Source organism: Arachis ipaensis, chromosome B02, assembly GCF_000816755.2.
Source record: "Arachis ipaensis cultivar K30076 chromosome B02, Araip1.1, whole genome shotgun sequence".
NCBI lineage: Eukaryota > Viridiplantae > Streptophyta > Magnoliopsida > Fabales > Fabaceae > Arachis > Arachis ipaensis.
Window position 1 is genome coordinate 106,136,489 of NC_029786.2, and position 19,570 is coordinate 106,156,058.

At 35.5% G+C, this 19,570-nt stretch overlaps 4 protein-coding genes and 2 long non-coding RNA genes across 18 annotated transcripts in view; 2 read left to right on the top strand and 4 right to left on the bottom strand.

Moving 5' to 3' along the window:
* LOC110262381 (putative disease resistance RPP13-like protein 1) overlaps positions 1-1,191 on the bottom strand; it is a 25,683-nt gene extending 24,492 nt beyond the window's left edge. For 2 of the 4 annotated variants that reach the window (XM_021116601.1, XM_021116602.1), the window contains exon 1: positions 869-1,191. In XM_021116601.1, coding sequence (XP_020972260.1) covers positions 869-1,008 — 140 coding nt within the window. In that variant the 5' untranslated portion in view covers positions 1,009-1,191. Of the gene's footprint in view, positions 1-597; positions 764-868 lie in introns of those variants that run through there. The other 2 variants (XR_002358182.1, XM_016329147.2) reach the window with 2 other exon arrangements.
* The window catches only part of LOC107626300, a 13,655-nt gene extending 5,933 nt beyond the window's left edge, over positions 1-7,722 (top strand). Inside the window, exons 2-3 of the long non-coding RNA XR_001617520.2 lie at positions 1,889-1,891; positions 7,699-7,722. This is a non-coding gene — a long non-coding RNA (uncharacterized LOC107626300). The remainder of the gene's footprint in view (positions 1-1,888; positions 1,892-7,698) is intronic.
* LOC107626299 lies at positions 2,105-3,352 on the bottom strand. Its single transcript, XR_001617519.2, has 3 exons — positions 3,217-3,352; positions 3,055-3,134; positions 2,105-2,947 (listed from the first exon to the last, which is right to left on the bottom strand). It is a non-coding gene; the product is annotated as an uncharacterized LOC107626299 (long non-coding RNA).
* On the bottom strand, positions 6,122-11,749 carry LOC107626294 (putative disease resistance RPP13-like protein 1). Of its 7 annotated transcripts, XR_002358186.1 has the most exons (4): positions 7,715-11,749; positions 7,478-7,544; positions 6,967-7,006; positions 6,122-6,805 (listed from the first exon to the last, which is right to left on the bottom strand). XR_002358186.1 is itself a non-coding variant. In XM_016329148.2 (2 exons), the coding sequence occupies exon 1, from the start codon at positions 11,356-11,358 to the stop codon at positions 7,729-7,731; it is 3,630 nt and encodes a 1,209-aa protein (XP_016184634.1). In that variant the 5' UTR covers positions 11,359-11,749; the 3' UTR covers positions 6,122-6,805; positions 7,715-7,728. The 7 variants fall into 7 exon arrangements, 2 of the variants coding, with proteins under 2 accessions (XP_016184634.1, XP_020972265.1); XR_001617513.2 differs by lacking the exon at positions 6,967-7,006; XR_002358184.1 differs by having other exon boundaries at positions 6,122-7,006.
* On the bottom strand, positions 12,504-17,460 carry LOC107626297 (prolycopene isomerase, chloroplastic). 4 transcript variants are annotated; one of them, XM_016329151.2, is made up of 13 exons: positions 16,736-17,455; positions 16,212-16,418; positions 16,014-16,113; positions 15,525-15,607; positions 15,363-15,419; positions 15,002-15,157; positions 14,839-14,917; positions 14,571-14,719; positions 14,343-14,477; positions 14,052-14,165; positions 13,596-13,706; positions 13,380-13,488; positions 12,504-12,842 (listed from the first exon to the last, which is right to left on the bottom strand). In XM_016329151.2, the coding sequence occupies exons 1-13, from the start codon at positions 17,198-17,200 to the stop codon at positions 12,769-12,771; spliced, it is 1,839 nt and encodes a 612-aa protein (XP_016184637.1). In that variant the 5' UTR covers positions 17,201-17,455; the 3' UTR covers positions 12,504-12,768. The 4 variants fall into 4 exon arrangements, with proteins under 4 accessions (XP_016184637.1, XP_020972280.1, XP_020972277.1 ...); XM_021116621.1 differs by having other exon boundaries at positions 16,732-16,788; XM_021116618.1 differs by lacking the exons at positions 12,504-12,842; positions 13,380-13,488 and having other exon boundaries at positions 13,597-13,726; positions 16,736-17,460.
* Positions 19,111-19,570, top strand: part of LOC107626301 (sucrose-phosphatase 1) — a gene marked incomplete in the record, with an annotated part of 3,976 nt that continues 3,516 nt past the window's right edge. The window contains 1 exon segment of the mRNA XM_016329153.2: positions 19,111-19,242.

Sequence of the window (19,570 nt, forward strand, 5' to 3'; positions counted from 1 at the left end):
GTGTTCGTACGGAATAATAGATCCAACATGTGGCCTACACGTTAGGCTAGCAACGGCCCTGAGGTATGCATCTAGGTTAACGTCATAACTGCCATTAACTACGGTTTTCTAATACAAACCTCCCAAACCAATTCAAAACATATAATTTCGAATATAACAAATTCTTCGGTCTTTCAAACATGAGGTATCAAATAAAATAAAATAAATAAAATAATACTTTCTCATCCAAATCATAGTCAATCATATTTTCTCTATCTTAACGGATTTTAAATATATTTCACAATTTCAAAATAAGCGAGTACCAACAAATACTTCAATGTTTCAAAAATACATATTCGAGTAAAATCAAATGTCTTAAAGTAATATAAAACTTCTTCAAGCGTACATATAATCTCATAAAAACATATAGTCTCATGTGCATATTAAAATGAGCTTAACAATGATAAATATTTAGTTCTAATAAATCGATTATTAAAACTAATTTAAAATCCTTTGATAGTAATCTTTGTAAGTATAACTAAATTCAACGCACCATATATCAAAATAATTATGGATGTAAAACCAAACAATTATAATTATAAATGTAAAGTCTACTCACAAACGGAGAGACGAAACTCAGAGCACCAAACTAAAGGGTACGAAAGTGCGCAAATTTTGGACTGGGCAGCGGCAGCTCTGATAGGCAAGCAAAACACTGAACAGGAGCACAACAGAACAGAAGCGACAACAGCTAAAGGCAGAGCAACGACAACAACATCAACAACTGTGGTAAAACAGTAGCAAAGACAAAACAGAACAAGCAACCATTAACCAGGCTAGAATGGTGGTAAAACAGAACTGAAAGAGGTGCGAAACGCTTCCTACCGACATTTTCAAAGGGCAAGGGTAGTGGCGGAAGGCTCCAGTGGAGGAAGAATGGAGGATAGAGCATGGACGAGCTTTCTTCCGGCGGCGACACAGCAGCTCAGCGACGAGCTCCTTCAGTGACGACAGCAACCACCGCGACATCCCCAACAGTGACGGCAGCTGCACTACTCTCTCTCTCTCTGGCCATCACGTCCTCTCTCTTCCCCTCTTCTCTTCTTCCTTTCTCCATCACTCCCCCTCTCCTTCCTCTTCCTCTCTTTTTGTTTTGTCTTCTGTCCGTGGGGTTGGGGCCTTGGGGTGTATGGGATAGAATGAGTGTTAGTTTAGGGGTGAGCACGGGTCGGTTTGGTTTTATGGTAAAATTAGAACCGAATCGATCAAAATATAATTGGTTCGGTTTGATTTGGATTTGTATTTTTTTTATATGTACCCGAACCAAACCAAACCGATTAAGAATGGATTAGTTCGGTTTTGGTAATTGGGTACCCGGTGACTTTGAAATTCATAAAAAAAATCAAATTTTTATCTTAAAATTAAACAAGTACAATAAACATATAACATCAATAGAAATAATCCAAACATGTTAAATACTAAATACATTAAAAACTAAACTCATTAAAATCCAAACATATTAATAATGAATAATTATTGTCTAATAGAAAAGCTATATATATTTTTTATTTTTTTATTTAATTAATATATGATCGGGTTCGTGGGTTGGTTCGGGTTCTGCACCCATAAAACCGATACCCGAACCAATCACTAACAAAAGTCATCGGTTTGGTTTGGATTGGACCCAATTACTCGTTGGTTTCAGAACCAATTTAATTAGTTCGATTCGGGTTCGGACGGGTAATCGGGTACCCGCTACTCGTGCTCACCCCTATGTTAGGGGGTTTAATTTGGGAATTAAGGTTAGGGTTTGGTAAAAGAAATATGGGTAGTGTAGAAATTTTGATAAAATTGGAGGGTTGGATAGAAATAAAAGAAATAAAATGTAAAATGTTTTAAAAAAAATCAGGACGTTACACCATTCTGTTAACTTCGTCACTAAAGGTGCATTATGAACACCTAACTCCAGTTGTAAATGGGATCGAAATTGACAGTGGTATGACAGAGGTAGCTGCTTTCATAGCCATGTTTTCGGCTACCGTTTCTTGGTGTATCTTTCGTTGTGGTTCATGAAGCTTCAATCCAGAGCATGAGATCATTGATCCAAGCAAAACAAGCGCTGGATTGGAAGAAAGCGCTTAGATTTTGCATGAAGGGTGATATTGGATGAATGCTCAAATTATAAAGAGGACTACATTGATATGTTACTGTCCAAACTTGTATATATTGATTCTGATTTAGCATGTTCACAACACCAAAATGCATGCTAGATTTTATCATAGGCACATCAATGTCTTTGAAAATGTTTATTTGTGACTGAAAGTTGTGACTAATCTAGAGGAATTAGTCAAAGTTTCAAACCGAAATTATAAGAATAGTTTGGGAAGAAGTTTAGGTCCTTCCACAATAAATTCGGATAAAAATGAATTATTTTTCTACAATTTAACTTGGAAGGTTTACTAAGTAACCCCTCAACCAAGGACTCTCCGGCATAGCCATCAAGGCCTTGGTCACGGACTAGCCGCTATCCCCCTTGGCATTGCCATCAAGGAATAGGACTGGGGACAAAAACATCTATGATTGAATATTCTGTTCATCAAGTGCAACTAAGGTAGCCCTTTCCATCTTACACTTAATCACACATTACTTACTGACATATGAAGTACTCAAACGAAAGGATAGACCACAAATTATACACCACAATCAGAAAGTGAAGAAACATTCATAATTCAAACTCAGATCAAATGGGGATCTCAGTGACCATGATATCAGGTTTCTTAATGGCAGTCGCAATGACCTTGAACTTCATGAAGAACTTCCCATTATATCTGATCACGCCTGCCATTGCTCATCAGCAGCCTCCATCTATCAGTTCTGCCTTCGGATGAGCAATGTTGAATTGAGTTCCCCATATGAGCTGCGTCCTTCAAGGGATGCCGTATAATTACCCCATGGTAGATTTCATCATCTTATCAACAGAACAAGAGAAAAAGCCGTCCATATTGTAATATCAGAATTCAGCGGCAAAAATTGAACAAATATACAAGAAAGAAGTGAGGCAATGCGGGTGCTTACATGTTCATGACACCACCGAAAATGCCACCCTTGCATATTTCAATGACCACTGAAGTTATCTCTTTGGCTCCACAGGAAAACTATATGAGAATGCAAACCACGCATGTAAGGAATGATATGACACATTAAGAGCAATAACAGCAGTGATGAGTTAGAATATACCTTTACTTTGATCCTTTAAGAAAGTTCCCTTGGTGGAGACTGGATGAGTTTTGCTGTAGATTCATCTTTACAAAATTCAAGTTACTATAGATGAATGTAATGATAGTTGGATGAAGCCCATCAACGAGAGATGTTGTGATCCTCCATGACATGTTCTCCTTAGGAATCTCTCTAAGACCAAGAGTCTCTTTTTGCTTCACAATGGACTCTATCCTCTCCTGTTTGCTATCTCCCTATCTTGCAAATTGAGAAAACGAGAGAAGAAGGTACCTGGATCCTTCTGAGTGGCAGCTCTGGTGAAGACTTCATCCAGCAAGTCATCGGCGACATACATAGCATCTTTGAGACTATCGAGCCAGTCCTTGACAGCTCTCTCCTTGATCTGCTTCTGCTCAGCATCGATGAGAAAGGCTTGAACAGCATAAAGAGTAGTCTTCAACCTCTCAAGCAGCTTCTGGGTAAGCTTCTTCCCTTTGATCCAGTTGCAACTTCAGGTGAGGACATCCTGTCAAAAACAACATTAAAGATGGAAGACAGAACAGCTCCACCCACAAGTGCTGCAGCCATGTTTCTCAAGATCAAGTGATAAGATCAGAGGAAAATGAGAAAGGTAAAAGGAAATGGATGTAGTTTGCAGTAAACTCGGTTAATCTCAAAAAGAGTAAGGAAATAGATGCAGCAAGTGAAGTATATTGTCCACTGATAATATTTTTTGTAGCAAAAGTAAATTGACTTGAAAAGGTTATCGGTCTTCTAGACATATTCACATAATGCTTCTTGCTTTCTTCCTCAAAACCAGTGACATGTTTGAGTGCTTTCATAAAGTGCATGGTCCACTATATACAATAGCCAATAGAGTGATATTTCCTTCAATTTTTAAGTAGATATTTTCGCTTGTGGCTTTCTTTGTTCTGTTATGGTTTTATTTCACTGTAGCCGACTAACTGCACATATTGAATCACTGTAAAAGTTTATTAAGACTTTAAGAGGCTGTTTACTAGAATTTTTCCCATATTTTTCAGCACTATGTCCAAGCATTTCCAAAACAAGTAACAAAAGTTTTTAACAACTTCACCCACCAATAATTATGACCAACTTAATCTTAGTTAACTGTATTATGCCTCGTGCAAGTGTTCTATACCAACCAAGCAACCTAAGCAGCATGGTATCTATAACTGGTGACTTCTTCTCGAACCCTGCTTGAGAAACACATTCAAGATGCAGGAAAATCCAATCAAATGAAAAGCCAAATTTCAATCGTGTATTTCCAATTTCTACTTTTATTTCCACTGTTTTTTGTTTTTTTTAAATTTCATGGGAAAACAATAGAAAAAAAAAATTCTTTAGAATATGTGAAAAAGTTTCAGATTATCCTAATCATATATAAAAATAAGGCACAATAGCTTTTACTCTTTTTTTTATAAGAGAGACAATATTTTATCTACATTTTCTTACATTTCATGAGAAACTTCATTGTAAAAGGAGATTGTTCTGGTTTTATATCCTTATATTACACATTTCATATCAATTCACACAAGTGCATATTACTGTTAGCCTTTGTTTTCTCCTTTTTCTTCTTTCTTGCCAAAAAAAATGCATAATTATTCCTGATTCTGTTATCTCTTTCTCATGTTGTGTACTAAAAGTCTAAAATTAACACGAGCAAAGATGCAACTATAAATTTGATTGGAGGTAATTAGAAAAGCACAATAGAAATAAGGCTAGTTGGCGAAGATTTTGTTGTTGTTGTTTTCTTACGGTGATTGAACAAGTTACAGTATAAGTGTTTTGCAATATGAGGGAAAATGACATAGCTCATACCTCCATAAAATCAATGGATGATCTAAGACCTGGAAACAGTATAATTTCTTCTCTAATCTGCATATGATTTGATCTGTTACAAACTGCTTCTTTGCCTCATTCTTCTCTTCCAATTCCATGAATAAAAAAAGAAACACTTGTATAGTACATATTGTGAGATTTTAAGGATCCTAATTTGCAAAAGAATAAAATGAGGCCATTAAAGAAGATTAGGTGGTTTACAAATTATAGAAGCACATGAGAAAAAGTTTTCAACTGTGTTATTAGTGGTACTCACTAACCCACTTTTCCATACCTTCCATGCGAATTGGCAGAAAAGAAGGAGCTTTAACATAAACATTATGCATTTAAGCAAGAGAGAATACAAAATCAAATATCAAAGCAAGAAATGAAGACCAATAGAGTCCGAGTTTAAAACATGCAATCAGTCACTATACTTGATAGCACATAGTAGTGTCTTAATTTTTTACATTTTGATCACAATTTTCTTTGAAACAGTATGTATTAACTGTATCCATAAAATTTCCAAAGGTGCCTCAGTTAATCTGAATCATCCTTCCATAACTTCAGAATAGTTATGTGAATGGGAAAAATATCAGGTCAAAATTAGCACAAAGTATCATTTACTAAATATTTCCTATAAAAGAAAAATGATATACCTTTTTGACATATTCAAATACTTGTAGAGCACTTACAAAATCTCTTATATCTAAATGTATAAAACCATTGACATGATACCCTTAATATTTTATCTTCAATAAGATTTTCCCACTTCATTCTCTTAACTCTTCCTTTTGTTTTTATGTCGTAGTTTTCAGCACCCGTAACTTCATCATGTAAATAAGATCTTTTCTAACCATTCTTTTTAAATTTAGAAACTAAATGGTTTTTTTATGTTAGAATAAGAGAATTTATTATAATCATAACCCAAAAAAGATTTGCAGGTTTTCGCCACACATTCGGTTTTTTTTCTCTTTTTGGTGTCTCACCACACATTCAGTTGATCAAGTATAATAATTTTAAGGAAAAGTAGGCAATCTTACTTATTTCCAGTGCATAAAAGAAAACAAAGAACATGGCCAAATAAACCACAATTAAGCCACTGGAAGAAGTAATTCTTCATTCTTGACTTCTTGTTAACCATAAACATCTTTCCATCTTACACCTTTTATTCTTTTTTTTAAAAATAACCCCCCAACCAAGGACTCTCCGGCATAGCCATCAAGTGCCTGGTTAGGGACCAGCCTCTATCCCCCTTCGGCATTGCCATCAGGGAATAGGACTGGGGCCAAAAATATCTACTATTTATTGAATACTCTCTTCTTCAATTACAACTAAGTTATCCCTTTCCATGTTACAACTAATCACGCATTACTTACTAACATAAGAACTATGAAGTACTTAAAGGAAAGGAAAGCATACACCACAAACAGTGAGTGAACAATGTTTGTAATTCAAACTCAGATCAAATGGAGATCTAAGTTTCTTTACTGATTCCTAGCCACTTCTTTAGAAGGAGTAGCAGCGCGACTTCTATTCTCCTTGAGAGTGTCGTGTCCGTTTGGCATTCTCAAGGATCTTGAACCTCATAAAGAACTTCAAATTGTTGCACCAATTGCGATGCCTATATCAGAGCACTCCCTTCTTTGGCTATCAGCAGCCTCAATCTCAGTTCTGCCTTTGGATAAGTGAATATTGAACTGTTTCCCATATGAGCTGTGTCCTTCAAGGGTATACTGTACACTTCCCCCACGGTAGATTTCATCATCTTATCAACAGAACAAAAGAAAAAGCAGTCAATGTTATAATAAACTTCAATGTATAAGTTGTCAGCAGCAAAAGTTGGGGAAAAAAAAAGAAATACATGAAAGAAGTAATGCAATTCAGGTGTTTAATAGTTCATAACACCACTGAAAATACCACCCTTACATCTGGCACACAAGAAGTACTCTCTAGCTCCAAACAAAAACTACATGAGAATAGAAACCGTGCATGTAAGGAATGGTGCAATGAATTAACAGCACTAACAGCAATGAGGAGTTAGATTATATCTGCACTTTATCTACATATCAGAGAAACAAAAGCACAATTCATTTTTCAACCATAAACTATGGTAAATTTTGTTTAGATAAATCAACTATCTTGCATGAACTTTCTTTTGGTAAAAAAGGCTCAAAGAAATAGCACACTTCAACGAAATATAAAAGAATTTAGAGCCAATCATATAAGATTCTAAGTTTTTTCAATTACCACTAACGTCATTCTCTTATTGAGGAATCCACCAACAATAAAACGAAAGAAAAGAGAACAAATATTAAATCAAAATAATATACGATACTTTGCTGCATAGTTGATGGTATGCAACATATGAAGCACTGTAAGATACAGCATTCTTTCTGAGTATTCAAAAGGAATATTAAATCAAGGTTGGAAGAAGAACCTAATTTCAACATGTCCCAACTCCCATGCCAAAGGGTCTGAAGCAAGTATCAAAGCATGTAAGAGTACTGCAATGAATGAATACTCTTGATGAACAATGTGGAGTAAGAACGTTGTAAAGCAGATGAAGAATGAAAAGCTAGTGAGTCACTTTATATGCAGAGTATAAATGTTAGTGCAGAAAACAAATGTATTTGGGGAAATACAGAATAACGTTGTGAGAGAGAGAAACAGTTACCTGTTGAAGTTGGTTTACCAAATCCATGTGTTATCAACTTGAATGGCGGGGATGTGGGAGATTTTGGGCCAAAGCTGTGGGTCCTTCATCTCGCACCGTTTACCCAGCAAAGGGGTATGACTGATGCGGAGTTGTTTTAAAGAGGCAGGCAGCTTTTCACCCTCCATATTCTCCAACTTGGGACAACCATAAATAGATAATTCATGGAGGGAGGTGAGGTGGGCAAGTCCGTTGCATTCCAACGTCTCCACACTTTTAATGCCTTCCAGTGTGAGAGACTGAAGGGAGGCAGGCAACCAACCTTCCTTTGGGAGACACTTCACACTCTCACATTCACCTTCAATCCAAAGATCAATAAGCCCTTGAAATTGTGAATTCATGAATACTGCAGTGCTCACTAGTTTCTCGCAGTAGCTGATGAAAAGATATCTGAGGCTACGGTGTGGAACCCCTGGAGCACACAAATCGATCTCTGGGCAACCCACTAATGAGAGACGCTCTAGCTGAGGTGCTGCCATCCATATCGTCGACACGGATTTCAAACTCCCACAATGCTTGATCCATAAATAACGGAGACCTGAAAGAGAGCGTGACACCACAATAGACTCCATGTTTCCACAGTACTTGATGTCAACACGCACGAGATTCGGAAAGGAATCCAACAAGGAGAAGGACGCAAGTGAATCACAGCTGCTACGTATGTATAGTTCCTGAAGTGAGTGGTGTTGGCCATCCATTTCGAATTCTAATTTTCTGCAATCGAATATCGTCAAGTCTTGTAGTGATGGGGGAATAGCACTCACAGGAAACCATATGTGGGAGGAACAACCTGAGATGGATAAAGAAGTGAGGCAAGTCAGTTGCGTGTTGGTAATGGCCTCCACCACGGACCCCACCTGATGCTTTCCTGAAATTGAAAGACTGGTAATCGCAGGTGCCCTTGGAACACAACAACTCAGCTCATCGCACTCCTCAATCTTAAGTGATTGCAGAGATGGAAGGTTATTTGGCAAATCTCCTCTCAACACGGGACACTTCCTTATGTAAAGCTCCCTAAGTCGAGGAAATGCATTGAACTCCATTGAACGCCACTCCTTCCAGCAAGGCATTGATGAAAACGAAAGACTTTCAAGCTTTGAAAATGGAGTCTCCAAACAAGATTCATCGTTCTGGTAAAAGTAAAACTCAGCACCCACAATTTCCACACTTTCAAAATTTAAAATTGTAAGGTGCTTCAAAGAGGGCAATTGTCCAAGTGAAGGAAGCATACAACAATTCCTGCAACCATCCAGCCATACATATGTGATGTTGCGGTAGGAAGAACTTCCCAACCAATCTGAAAATGTTGTACCCCTGTAACCCCGGATTTCTAGTTCTTTCAAATTAGTGTGAGGTTGTAACTTGTCGAGTATATCTCTTTCTGTTTGGGAATCAACTATATTCTCATCTTCATCTGGCAACCAACTCAACTTCAGAGAACAAATGCCATCCTTATCAAACATTCTTGCCATCCAAGCTTCACTGCTGTTCACCACATTCTCCAAACCGGCAATGGAAATAGATTGCTGTAGATCTGCAAGTGCTCCCAATTCTGTCATCTTGTTCTCTTCACGCTTCCCAACAACATAATTGCTTAAAAACTGCAAATTTTTCAACTGGCTCATGCCTTTCGGCATCACGTGCACACGAGTTTCTCTAATATCAAGATGGCGCAAATTGACAAGGTCTTTCATGCAAACAGGTAGCATTTTCAGATTTCTACACCAACACAACTTCAAGGTCTGCAAGTTATACAGGTTACCCAATGACTCTGGCAATGTAACAATGTAGGTCTCGGACAGATCCAAGTAACGCAAATGAATCAACTCGCCTATTGAATCAGGTACTGACTCAAGAGGAAAGCCTTTGAACGACAAGGCTCTCAGGTACTTCAAATGTGACAACAAGATGCAAGGTGCGTTTTCCATGTTGAATGCAATCCACTCGTTCAAGTTGATTTCAAGAAATGTCCTTGTATGTTTTATTCTGTCACAAACTCCCAAAAGTTTTGAGATTGGATAATTGCCTTTAGCATTATGGGATAAATGACGAGTTTTAATACCAACCTCACTTGCATTCTGAAGCTCTTCCGCTCTAAAATAGAATTCTCCCGCAAACATCATTGCCAAATCATGTACGAGATCATGCATCACAAATTTATTTTTCTCAATACTATGAGGTTGCAAAAACGATCGCGCAACTAATTCATCGAAATATTCATCACCAACTTCTTCTAAAGTGTTTCTCCCAGTTGGTTGTAAAAAATTCTGAGCCATCCACAACAACATGAGCTTATCTTTATCAAATTCATAATCCTTCGGATACAACGAGCAATAAACAAAGCACTCTTTCAGACATGAAGGAAGATAGTAATAACTGATTCTTAAAGCCGGAACAACTTTTATCTTGTCATTGGAGAATTTCCATACCTCACTCTTCAATATATGATTCCAATACTCGACATCAGAATTTCCACGCAATAGGCCTCCGAGGGCTTGAGCTGCCAAGGGCAATCCATCACACTTCTTTACAATATCTTTACCAACTTTTTTCAGAGTTGGATTTTCTATGGAGTCAGTGGAAAGGCGTGCATGTTTTGAAAACACTGACCAACAATCTTCTTCAGACAATAAACTTAGTTCATGAGGTGAAACAGTTTGCACCACAGAAGCCACATTTTTACTTCTAGTGGTTATGAGAATTTTACTCCCCTTAACCCCATTCTGAAAAGGTTTTAGAAGCCTATTCCAATCTTCATAATCCTCATTCCATGCGTCATCCAAGACAACAAAGAATTTCCGCGTTGACAATTTTTCTTTTAATTCCTGTTGAAGTAAATTCAAATCATTCAAGTTACAAGGACTCTTTGTTATTGCCTCAATTATAGTCTTGGTGACCTTAGTGACATCAAACTCTTCGGACACACAAACCCAACCTCGAAAATCAAAATTCCCTTTCATTTTATCGTCATTGTAAAGCAATTGGGCCAAAGTAGTCTTTCCTATTCCGCCCATGCCCACAATGGGAATGACAGATAAATCACCATCAGCAGCATCATCATCATCCAACAACAGTTTCAGTATGGCCTCCTTGTCTTCTTTCCTGCCACATATCTCCGATGGTTCAACAAGACATGTGGATGGAATTCTCCATGACATGTCCACTTTGGCACTCTCCTTCAGACGAAGATAATTTTTGCCTGCTACAACAGACTCTAGTCTTCGAACTATTTTTTCCAAGTCACCACTATCTTCAATATATGAATCAACCAGACGAGACCAGGAGGAAGAGTTACCTGGTTCCCTTTGAGTGGCATCAATGGCGGCTTTAGTTGAGAGTTCGTCGAGCAAGTCATCAGCGAAATAGAGAGCATCTTGGAGATCAAGAAGCCACTTCTTGACTCTCTTGTCAGTGAACTGCTTCAGCTCAGCATCATCAAGAACAGGTCCAACATCATACAGACAATTCTGCAACCTTCCAAGCAACTCCAGGGAAGAGTCGTTTCCATAGAGGACAGAGTCATCTTCAAGTATTGAAGACATGTTGTCCAAAACAGTATTAACCAAGGGAGAGAGGTAAGGTCCACCATAAAGTTTTTCAGCCATGGTTAAATCTCAAGTGAAGCAGATCAGATGGGATCAGAAGTCAGAACAAAGAAAGAAAGGTGATGGGTGAGGAAAGGGTTCGCAATTTGCAATGTAGTCTCTGGGTTTTCTCAAGCAGAAGCGTTTGGTTTGTGTGGAGAGTGAAATTGACTTGATGAGGTTTATGGTCTTCGGACAAAATCACATGGGGTAGGTACTAAATGATGTTTCCTTTTCAATAATTTACTGATTTCAGAGGACAATTATTTATTCTCACTAATCTTATTTCGACATATTATTTCTTTCCACGAATTTTATTTATTTGATTGTTATAAAAAAAAAGACAAAAAAATAAATTGCAATTCATCAGCCATCAGAAAAGACTCTAGTCATTGGAGGGAGTTGCATGTCCCTTTTGGCAGTTGGACACTTTTGTAATTCAATTACACCTTAGCTTATAAGAGCATGTTTAGCGCAACAATTAAATGATTAATGGACTAAATTTCCTTTCCATTGTGATCTACTGATCTTTATCTCTTCCTTTGTCTAATTTACTTTACAGCGGCACATGATCTTTTCACTTTCATTTTTCCTTTGGTAATCCATGAACAAGAAAGAAAACGAATATTTTCCTTTTCCATTATTGATTTTGTATCTCAATAATTGACCTGCATTACCTTAAATAAAAGGAAAAATATATATATGATCCTAAAACACATTTGATATTATTTCAAAAACATTCATGATCATATATATCAATGTTGTGTTATGTATGTGACTGCAATTGGACTACATATTATATGTCTCATTCACTCTGTCCAAGAATTTTCAAAACAAGTAATGGAATTTTTTAACAACTTCACCCTCCAATAATTGTGGCCATTTATTCATCTCAAACTTAAAAAATAAATAAATAGTGCAATTCAACTTTGATTGCTTGAAGTTTATACTTTATACTAAACTAAGTTGAGACAGTTAAATTGTTCGTCGAAATTGATGTTATTTGATCCTATTAATGCATTAAAAGGTTAATCATATTGTCTCATCAGGTGGTCTCTTTCTTTCAACTTGTGTTATTTCAATAATATTATCCGCATAAATTTGATTATTACACTGAAATCTGATTGATCTTAGTTAAGTTGGGTTAATCCACTATAGAGGCAAGCTCTTCCAACATTAGGTTTTCCTTTTTCTTCTTAGAATTGAACTACCTTGACAAAGCACTTCATATAACCTTTATGAAGAAGACTTTATCAATCATACATTGATCATTTACATTTTACACTTCACAGCAAATCCCTCCATCCCCAATATAATACAACAACAAATATACACTTTTTTATTGTCTTGTTCTTCAGTGAAGCAATCCTATAATGAAAATTGAGCTGATGCAGAAGTTATGAGAATCTAAGATGTTAACTATATTATGCCTCATGCAAGTGTTCTTAACCAACCAAGCAACCTAAGCAGCATGGTATCCATAACTGGTGACTTCTTCTCCAACCCTGCTTGAAAAACAGATTCAAGATGAAGGTATGAAAGTCCAAGCAAAAGAAAAGCCACATTTCAATGGTCTATTTCCATTTTCTATTTTTACTTCTAGTGTTTTATGCTTTTCTAAAATTTCATGGGAAAACAAATAGAAAAAAAAAAGGAAATTTAAAAAAGAAAACTGTTTAGAATATATGAAAATGTTTCATATTATCCCTTTTTTTTATATATATAACAAAGACAGTATCTTATCTTCACATTTTCTTACATTTCAAGAGTTTAACTTCAATGTAAAAGTAGACTGCATATTACTGTTTGCCTTTGTTCCCTAATTTTTCTTCTTTCACACCAAAAAACACATAATATCGAAATCAGTAAATTATATCCTGATTCTGTTATCTCTTTCTCACTATGTGTACTAAAAGTCTAAAATTAACATGAGCAAAGATGCAACTATAAATGTTATTGGTAGTAATTAGAAAAGCATAATAGAAAATGTGAAACTCATTGAGTCATTGTATATTCAATTTCAAAGGGAAGTTCTAGCTTACCAATATCTGCAGCAACTCGATGAGCACACATGACTCCAGAGAAAGCAACTGCAATAACACCTTGTCCAGGGAAGCAGCTATCACCCACACAGTAAAGACCATTTACGCCCTGAAGGTTTAATTAACATATCACTTACTTTAATCACTCAGTTCTACGAGTATAATGGATTGTTCTAGAATCGAACCTATTACTAACTTTCGGAAGTAAAAACTTACCGTGGTATTGAATGGCATTCCCAGTAATCCCTTTGGAGTTTTGCGAGGCATTGGTCCGTAAGTTCCATCAACACGAGCTAGGTACCGCCGGTGTGTCTTTGGTGTCCCTACCTACAATGGGGCCTTACAATCTCAAAAAGAACATACACATAATAATATTACATAACTCAGAATCAAATACTAAAAAAGAAATGTTATATGCATTGTTAAGAGAGTGTTTTCTCCATATAAACAGATAATTCAAACATTTATACATAATAGCACCCCTGCTTATGTTTGCAACTAGCTTCAGTTTCCAAAACTTTTCACTCCCTTAATGATAGTGTTGTTACCCTCACATGCATAGAAATAAGGCTATTGAGATAATGCTTTCTTGTTTTTTATTGTTTACTTACAATGTATGAAGTTGCAGCACAACTATTATGCAATTCAAAGGTCAAATATATCAACTCATACCTCCATAAAATCAATGGATGATTTAAGACCTGGAAACAATTTCTTCTCTAATCTGCATATGATTTCATCTGCTACAAACTGCTTCTTTGCCTCATATTCTTCTCTTCCAATTTCCTAAATACAAAATAACACTGATATAGTATGTGTTTTGAGATTTTGAGGATGCACTAATTAGCAAGAGAATAAAATGGGGGCATAAAAGACAATTAGGATGTTTCCAAATTATAAGAAGCACATAAGAAAAGGTTTTCAGCTTTGTCTATAAGTGGTACTCTAACCACTATTGCATACCTCCCAGTCCTCCATCGAAGAAACTGTGAATATATGAAGGATGTGACGACCTTCTGGAGCCAGTGATGAATCGAGAACAGTTGGTATACTTAAAAACAAACTTCCATAAGACGTCTCCAATTTGGTCCAGTCGTCCTAGAGAAGTGGCAGAAACATTAATGAAACACAAAGTTGATAATTCATTCAAAGGTTCCAAGAAAATATCAAGTTGAGGAAACTTCTAATCACCTCAAGCACAAAATGGTGGCAATCTGTATCAGGTGGTAAAACCTCGGCTTTAACTCCCATGTGAATTGACAGAAAAGAAGGAGCTTTAACATAAACATTCTGGAAGTTCTCTTCCTCTTTCGGAATCACTTCTCCCTTTAATAACTTTCCTACAGTGTGTAACATTATGCATGTAAGGGTAAGCATTAATGAAAGGGGAGCAAGAGAGAATACAAAATCATTCAAAATTTAATGAAAATTATCTTATTAAGATAATTCTGAGACCAACCAAATGTGTCCCATCTCGTAGCATTGGATATTATGGTTTTGGCAAAGAATTCTCTTCCATCTGAAAGCCTCACTCCTACCTGCAAATAAAGGAGTATAATTCTTGTTAAACAAAATACATATTGTTAACCTTTGTCATCATTTTCATTATGCCAATGTCTTACAGCTTTGCCATTCTCATCAAGTATGATATTAGTGACATTTGCCTTGTATAGTATCTCACTGCCCTTATCGACTAGACCTTTCGCCAGGGACTTTGCAATGCCACCAACACCACCAATGGGGTAGTTAATCCCCTCAAAGTGCCTATCGCATAGAACCTGAAGGCCAAAAAAAATTCAAACACCAAAGCAAGAAATGAAAACATGCAGTCAGCCACTATACTTGATAGCAGATAGCAGAGTGTCAATTTTGTATTTAAATTTTTTGTTTTGTCCACAACTTTCTTTGAAATACACTTTGGAAATTATGATAAGAACATTGCTTAAACTGCAAGTAGGCAGCAAGATAGGTCAACAGATTTACCATGCTTGCATTGATCATTGGGGTCTGCAAAGCATTGACTGTGCTCACTAAAAAACACTGCAATGACAGAGTTTTTATGAAGTAAAATTACTGATCACGGCCAACAGAGTTGAAAAATAATGCAGTGATTAAACTTCAGATTAAGTAAGTTGTTTCATCTACCTCAACATCTATGTAAGACAACAACTGTGGATCTTTAATGTACTTCCTAGCTATGTCCCCGGCATTCTGAGGCAAATAATAAGCTGCCATATTATAATACATCAGAGAAGTCGACACTAGACCGTACCAAAATATTAACGGAATGCTCAAAATTTGGAGGGAGCTCAAAAGGTGCAGATGATTAATGAAAACTTTTATCAGAAGTAGTACAATAATATCTAGCATGACACACTCACTATTTAAAATATATAGTCTACCAGCACAAACACAAAAAATACACCAAACATAATCTCCACAATAACACCCTTTGCTTTGTTCAAGACATAATTCTCAAATTGGGTGAAATCTTCAATATCAAATCTCTATCATAATTAACTAAGGGAAAATGTAAAAAACGAATCATATGTTAAATTATCTTTGGAACTGATGTTGTATATTTTAGAGTTTGTAGCCTCTCATGTTGGAATAAATAAAGAAAATGAAAAGTACCTAGGGTCAAGCATTCAACTGGTTTCTGAAAAAACTGTCCAAAAAGATAGAGTGGCTCCTCCAGCGACTTCAACTCTAACGAATTCAGCGCATTGAAAATCTAGCAAACACAATACGATATAAGCTCTTAAAGGATGAATTACAAGTGTAGGCAAAAATGCCTTAGGGGGTGCTGCAGTCACCTCAATTAAGACAAACCTTCCAGCATTCACCAAAGAATTTGAGGATACCCTCCTTTTCGTGGGGAAAGTAACTCGTCAATTCTTGAATGAACTTTTCATATTCTTTGTGCACGCGAACAGAAAGATTATTTGGCAGATGAAAATGGACCATTGTCGGATCAGGTATCACCTGCATCTTGCAACCAACTGCTTCCAATGCTTGTGTAATCAAATTGAGATTACCCTACACAAGTTTAAGTTCAGTGTTCATGATACTTGAAATTGCACCATTCAACATAAACAATACTTTACAGTTCAGGCATTAAGCCATTAAGCTAAGGTATCATTTCATTCATTAAATTAGCTAAGCAACATTCTAAGCCTAATTGATCAGAACCCAGGGTTAACATGAAGCCTAATTTTTTTACTACCATTCTCATGTTTTAATTTAATAGTTGTTAAACATTTTTCAAATTTCGTTATATACAATATCAATCACAATATAACAATAAAACATTCACTACACACATAAACAGATGAACAGATAAATAAAAAACTGACCTTATCACTAAAACCAAACATGACAGATGAACCAACATCAAAAGTATACCCATCTCTCTGATAAAAACCAGAGCTTCCACCAGGAATCACATACTTCTCCAAAACCAAAACTCTTGCACCTTTTACTGCTAGCTGAGTCCCTGCAACTAACCCTCCAATCCCAGACCCTATAACAATTGCATCAAACCTTTCACCACTTTCCTCTCTTCTCCTCCCACTTCCCTCGCTTTCCACCACTGGTTCTGATGACACCACAGCCAACACCCTTTTCCCTCTTGGAGCTTTTGCTCTCAAACCGCCATACCCAGATGGAAATTCACTTGCTTTGCAAACCCCAGAAGCTAAAGATTCAAACTTTGGATGAAAGTTTGGATTTTGAACGGTGGGGCGCAAAGGTGTATGATGAGAGATGTAGCTGGAAAAGACATGTTTTTGGGGAGCTGAAAGGAAAGGAAAATTGAGCATGGTTCAGTAGTGGAAGATGGGAAATGGAAAGTGTGTTAGAGTAGTGTGCTGTGTACATATATATTCATATATCATATGACATATGTACTAGTGGGTATGATCGGTGAGTGATAAGGGCAAATTAATGGCAAGTTTTGCTGGTGAGCCGAATAGTGTGGATTCCACTAACTGATGAAACTGATTCCTTGTGGGAACAAAGACAAAAATGTTGTAAATCCATTGATAACATCCATAAAACATTGCTTGAATGATATAATATGATAGGGATAAAATAAGAAAAACAAAGTAGATTGCTTATTTTGTCATTTTTATAAGGTGGATAATGGGCACCATGTGCCATGTTCAAATAGCGATTTCCTTAGAAGTTTAATAATTTAATAAACTCTAGATTAATTTTCAGAATTTAAAAGAATAAGTTTAATTAGTTTCCGAAAATGTGAATTGAAACTTCTAAAACTAACTTTGATTATTGCTATTTGTGCAACAACATGCAGCTAATATTGTAATTTGTGACTTCAAATATTATCAGAATAATTTGTGTGGTTGCAATTGTAATTCTAAAAAACTGGTTTTCAAACAGTGCTAGCTAATTTTCAAAAAGTTTGACCAACTTATAAGATTAGAAATTATACTCTTCAAATCTCTATACTATACCATATAATGAGACAGATTATTTGTACTTATTTTATCTCATGAATTGACATTACATTTAATTATGACAGCTACATAAGCTGCATCAGTATCCTCATCAGCAACAAAGTAAACACTTTAATAGTTGAATCTCTGGTAAGCTTATTGAGTTGCATTACTTTGATGAAAAGCATGCTTTGTTCATGCATTCTGTAACACACTTATTACACACTTCAACTGTGGAATATTATAATCCAACTCTAACACCTGTAGTGAGTTTTGGTTATTATTTGTGAGACACATAGGATGAAACAAGTAATTAGTACTGTTTTCTAATTATTAACTCATCCATAGTGCATAAGCCAAGCTTTAATTTCAGGTTTAGATTCACATTTTTTGGCTCCCTTATATAGAAAATCACAAAAGGAAATTGATTAATTGATTGCTAACATGTTATAATATTCCTGAAGAATATGCTGTCTATACTATTTTCTTAAACTTACTTTGAATTATTTATGCTTTTTGGTTGGTTTGTGTTTGTGTGTTTGAGATGCTATTACCCAATCCAATGTGTTTGGCAAATGGGAATGCATGTGGAACCATGACCCTTCATTTCATTATCTTTGTGCCTACCTCATGTGTGAGTGAGATGCTTTTATCTTCAGATCTCTTTATATAGAATAAGCTGCTATCACTTTCTTTATGTCCAAGTAATACAAAATCACTAAATCATTAAATACAACAAAATAGACATCAAATTTTGCATATCAAATAATTAGGCTGAGTTTGGTTTGTTTTGTTTTATATTTTTATTTTTGTGACTTTTTAAAATTTTGTAAAAACAAAAGTAAACATATAAAATAAAATCAGAAAATATGGACTTTTTTTTGTTTTTACTATTTTTTTTCCTTAAAAAAAGCACTTTTATATTTTTGTTTTGTATTTTTTATTTTATGAAATACTTGCATATGAAATAAGCATTCTTTATCAATCAGTAAAATGATATTTACTAATATTAGTATTTTCAAATATTTAAATAGAATTGTTTCTAACAAAAAAAATCATTTGTTTTGCAAAAAATAATTTTTATACTTCATTGTAAACTTTGAAATGTTATTTATCAATGATCACATAATTCAATAATTAGCAAAGATTGTCAATTTAGTAAGATATATTATATTATATTCAAATTTTAGATATTTCTGAAAAAGGAAAAATAAAAAAATAAAAAAAAATTGGACCCAAATGCAGAGAGAAAAAGCGGCAAATAAATTGGATCCAATTGTTCCCATTTTCATGTTCATCTGTCACTCCTCTTTCTTCTTCTTCTTCTTCCTCTTCTTCTTCTTTAACACTTCAAATTCAGACACAGAGACCACTCGTTTCACAAGCTCCATCTATTATCATACTCAAAGGTACAAATTCCCCCGATTTTCCGTTTTTCTTTATCTTTTTTTCAATTTTCGTTTTTTGAGGGGGGGAAATGAGTGTTTTAGTTGATTAATTTGGAATTATAGGTAAAGTTCCAAATTTTAAGCTTAATCGAGATGGATTCTCTTTATTTATTTGATCGTCTCTCTGAATTTCAATGTTTAATCACCTAAAATATTTGAGTTAGGGAGAGCTTATATACGTAGTTATATACTTGCTTATTAGTTAATCTAATCATTCTTAGGTCTTTGATTGATTTCCACATTTCTGTTTTGTAATCAATGCACTGAATCAAAATGTGAATCACAT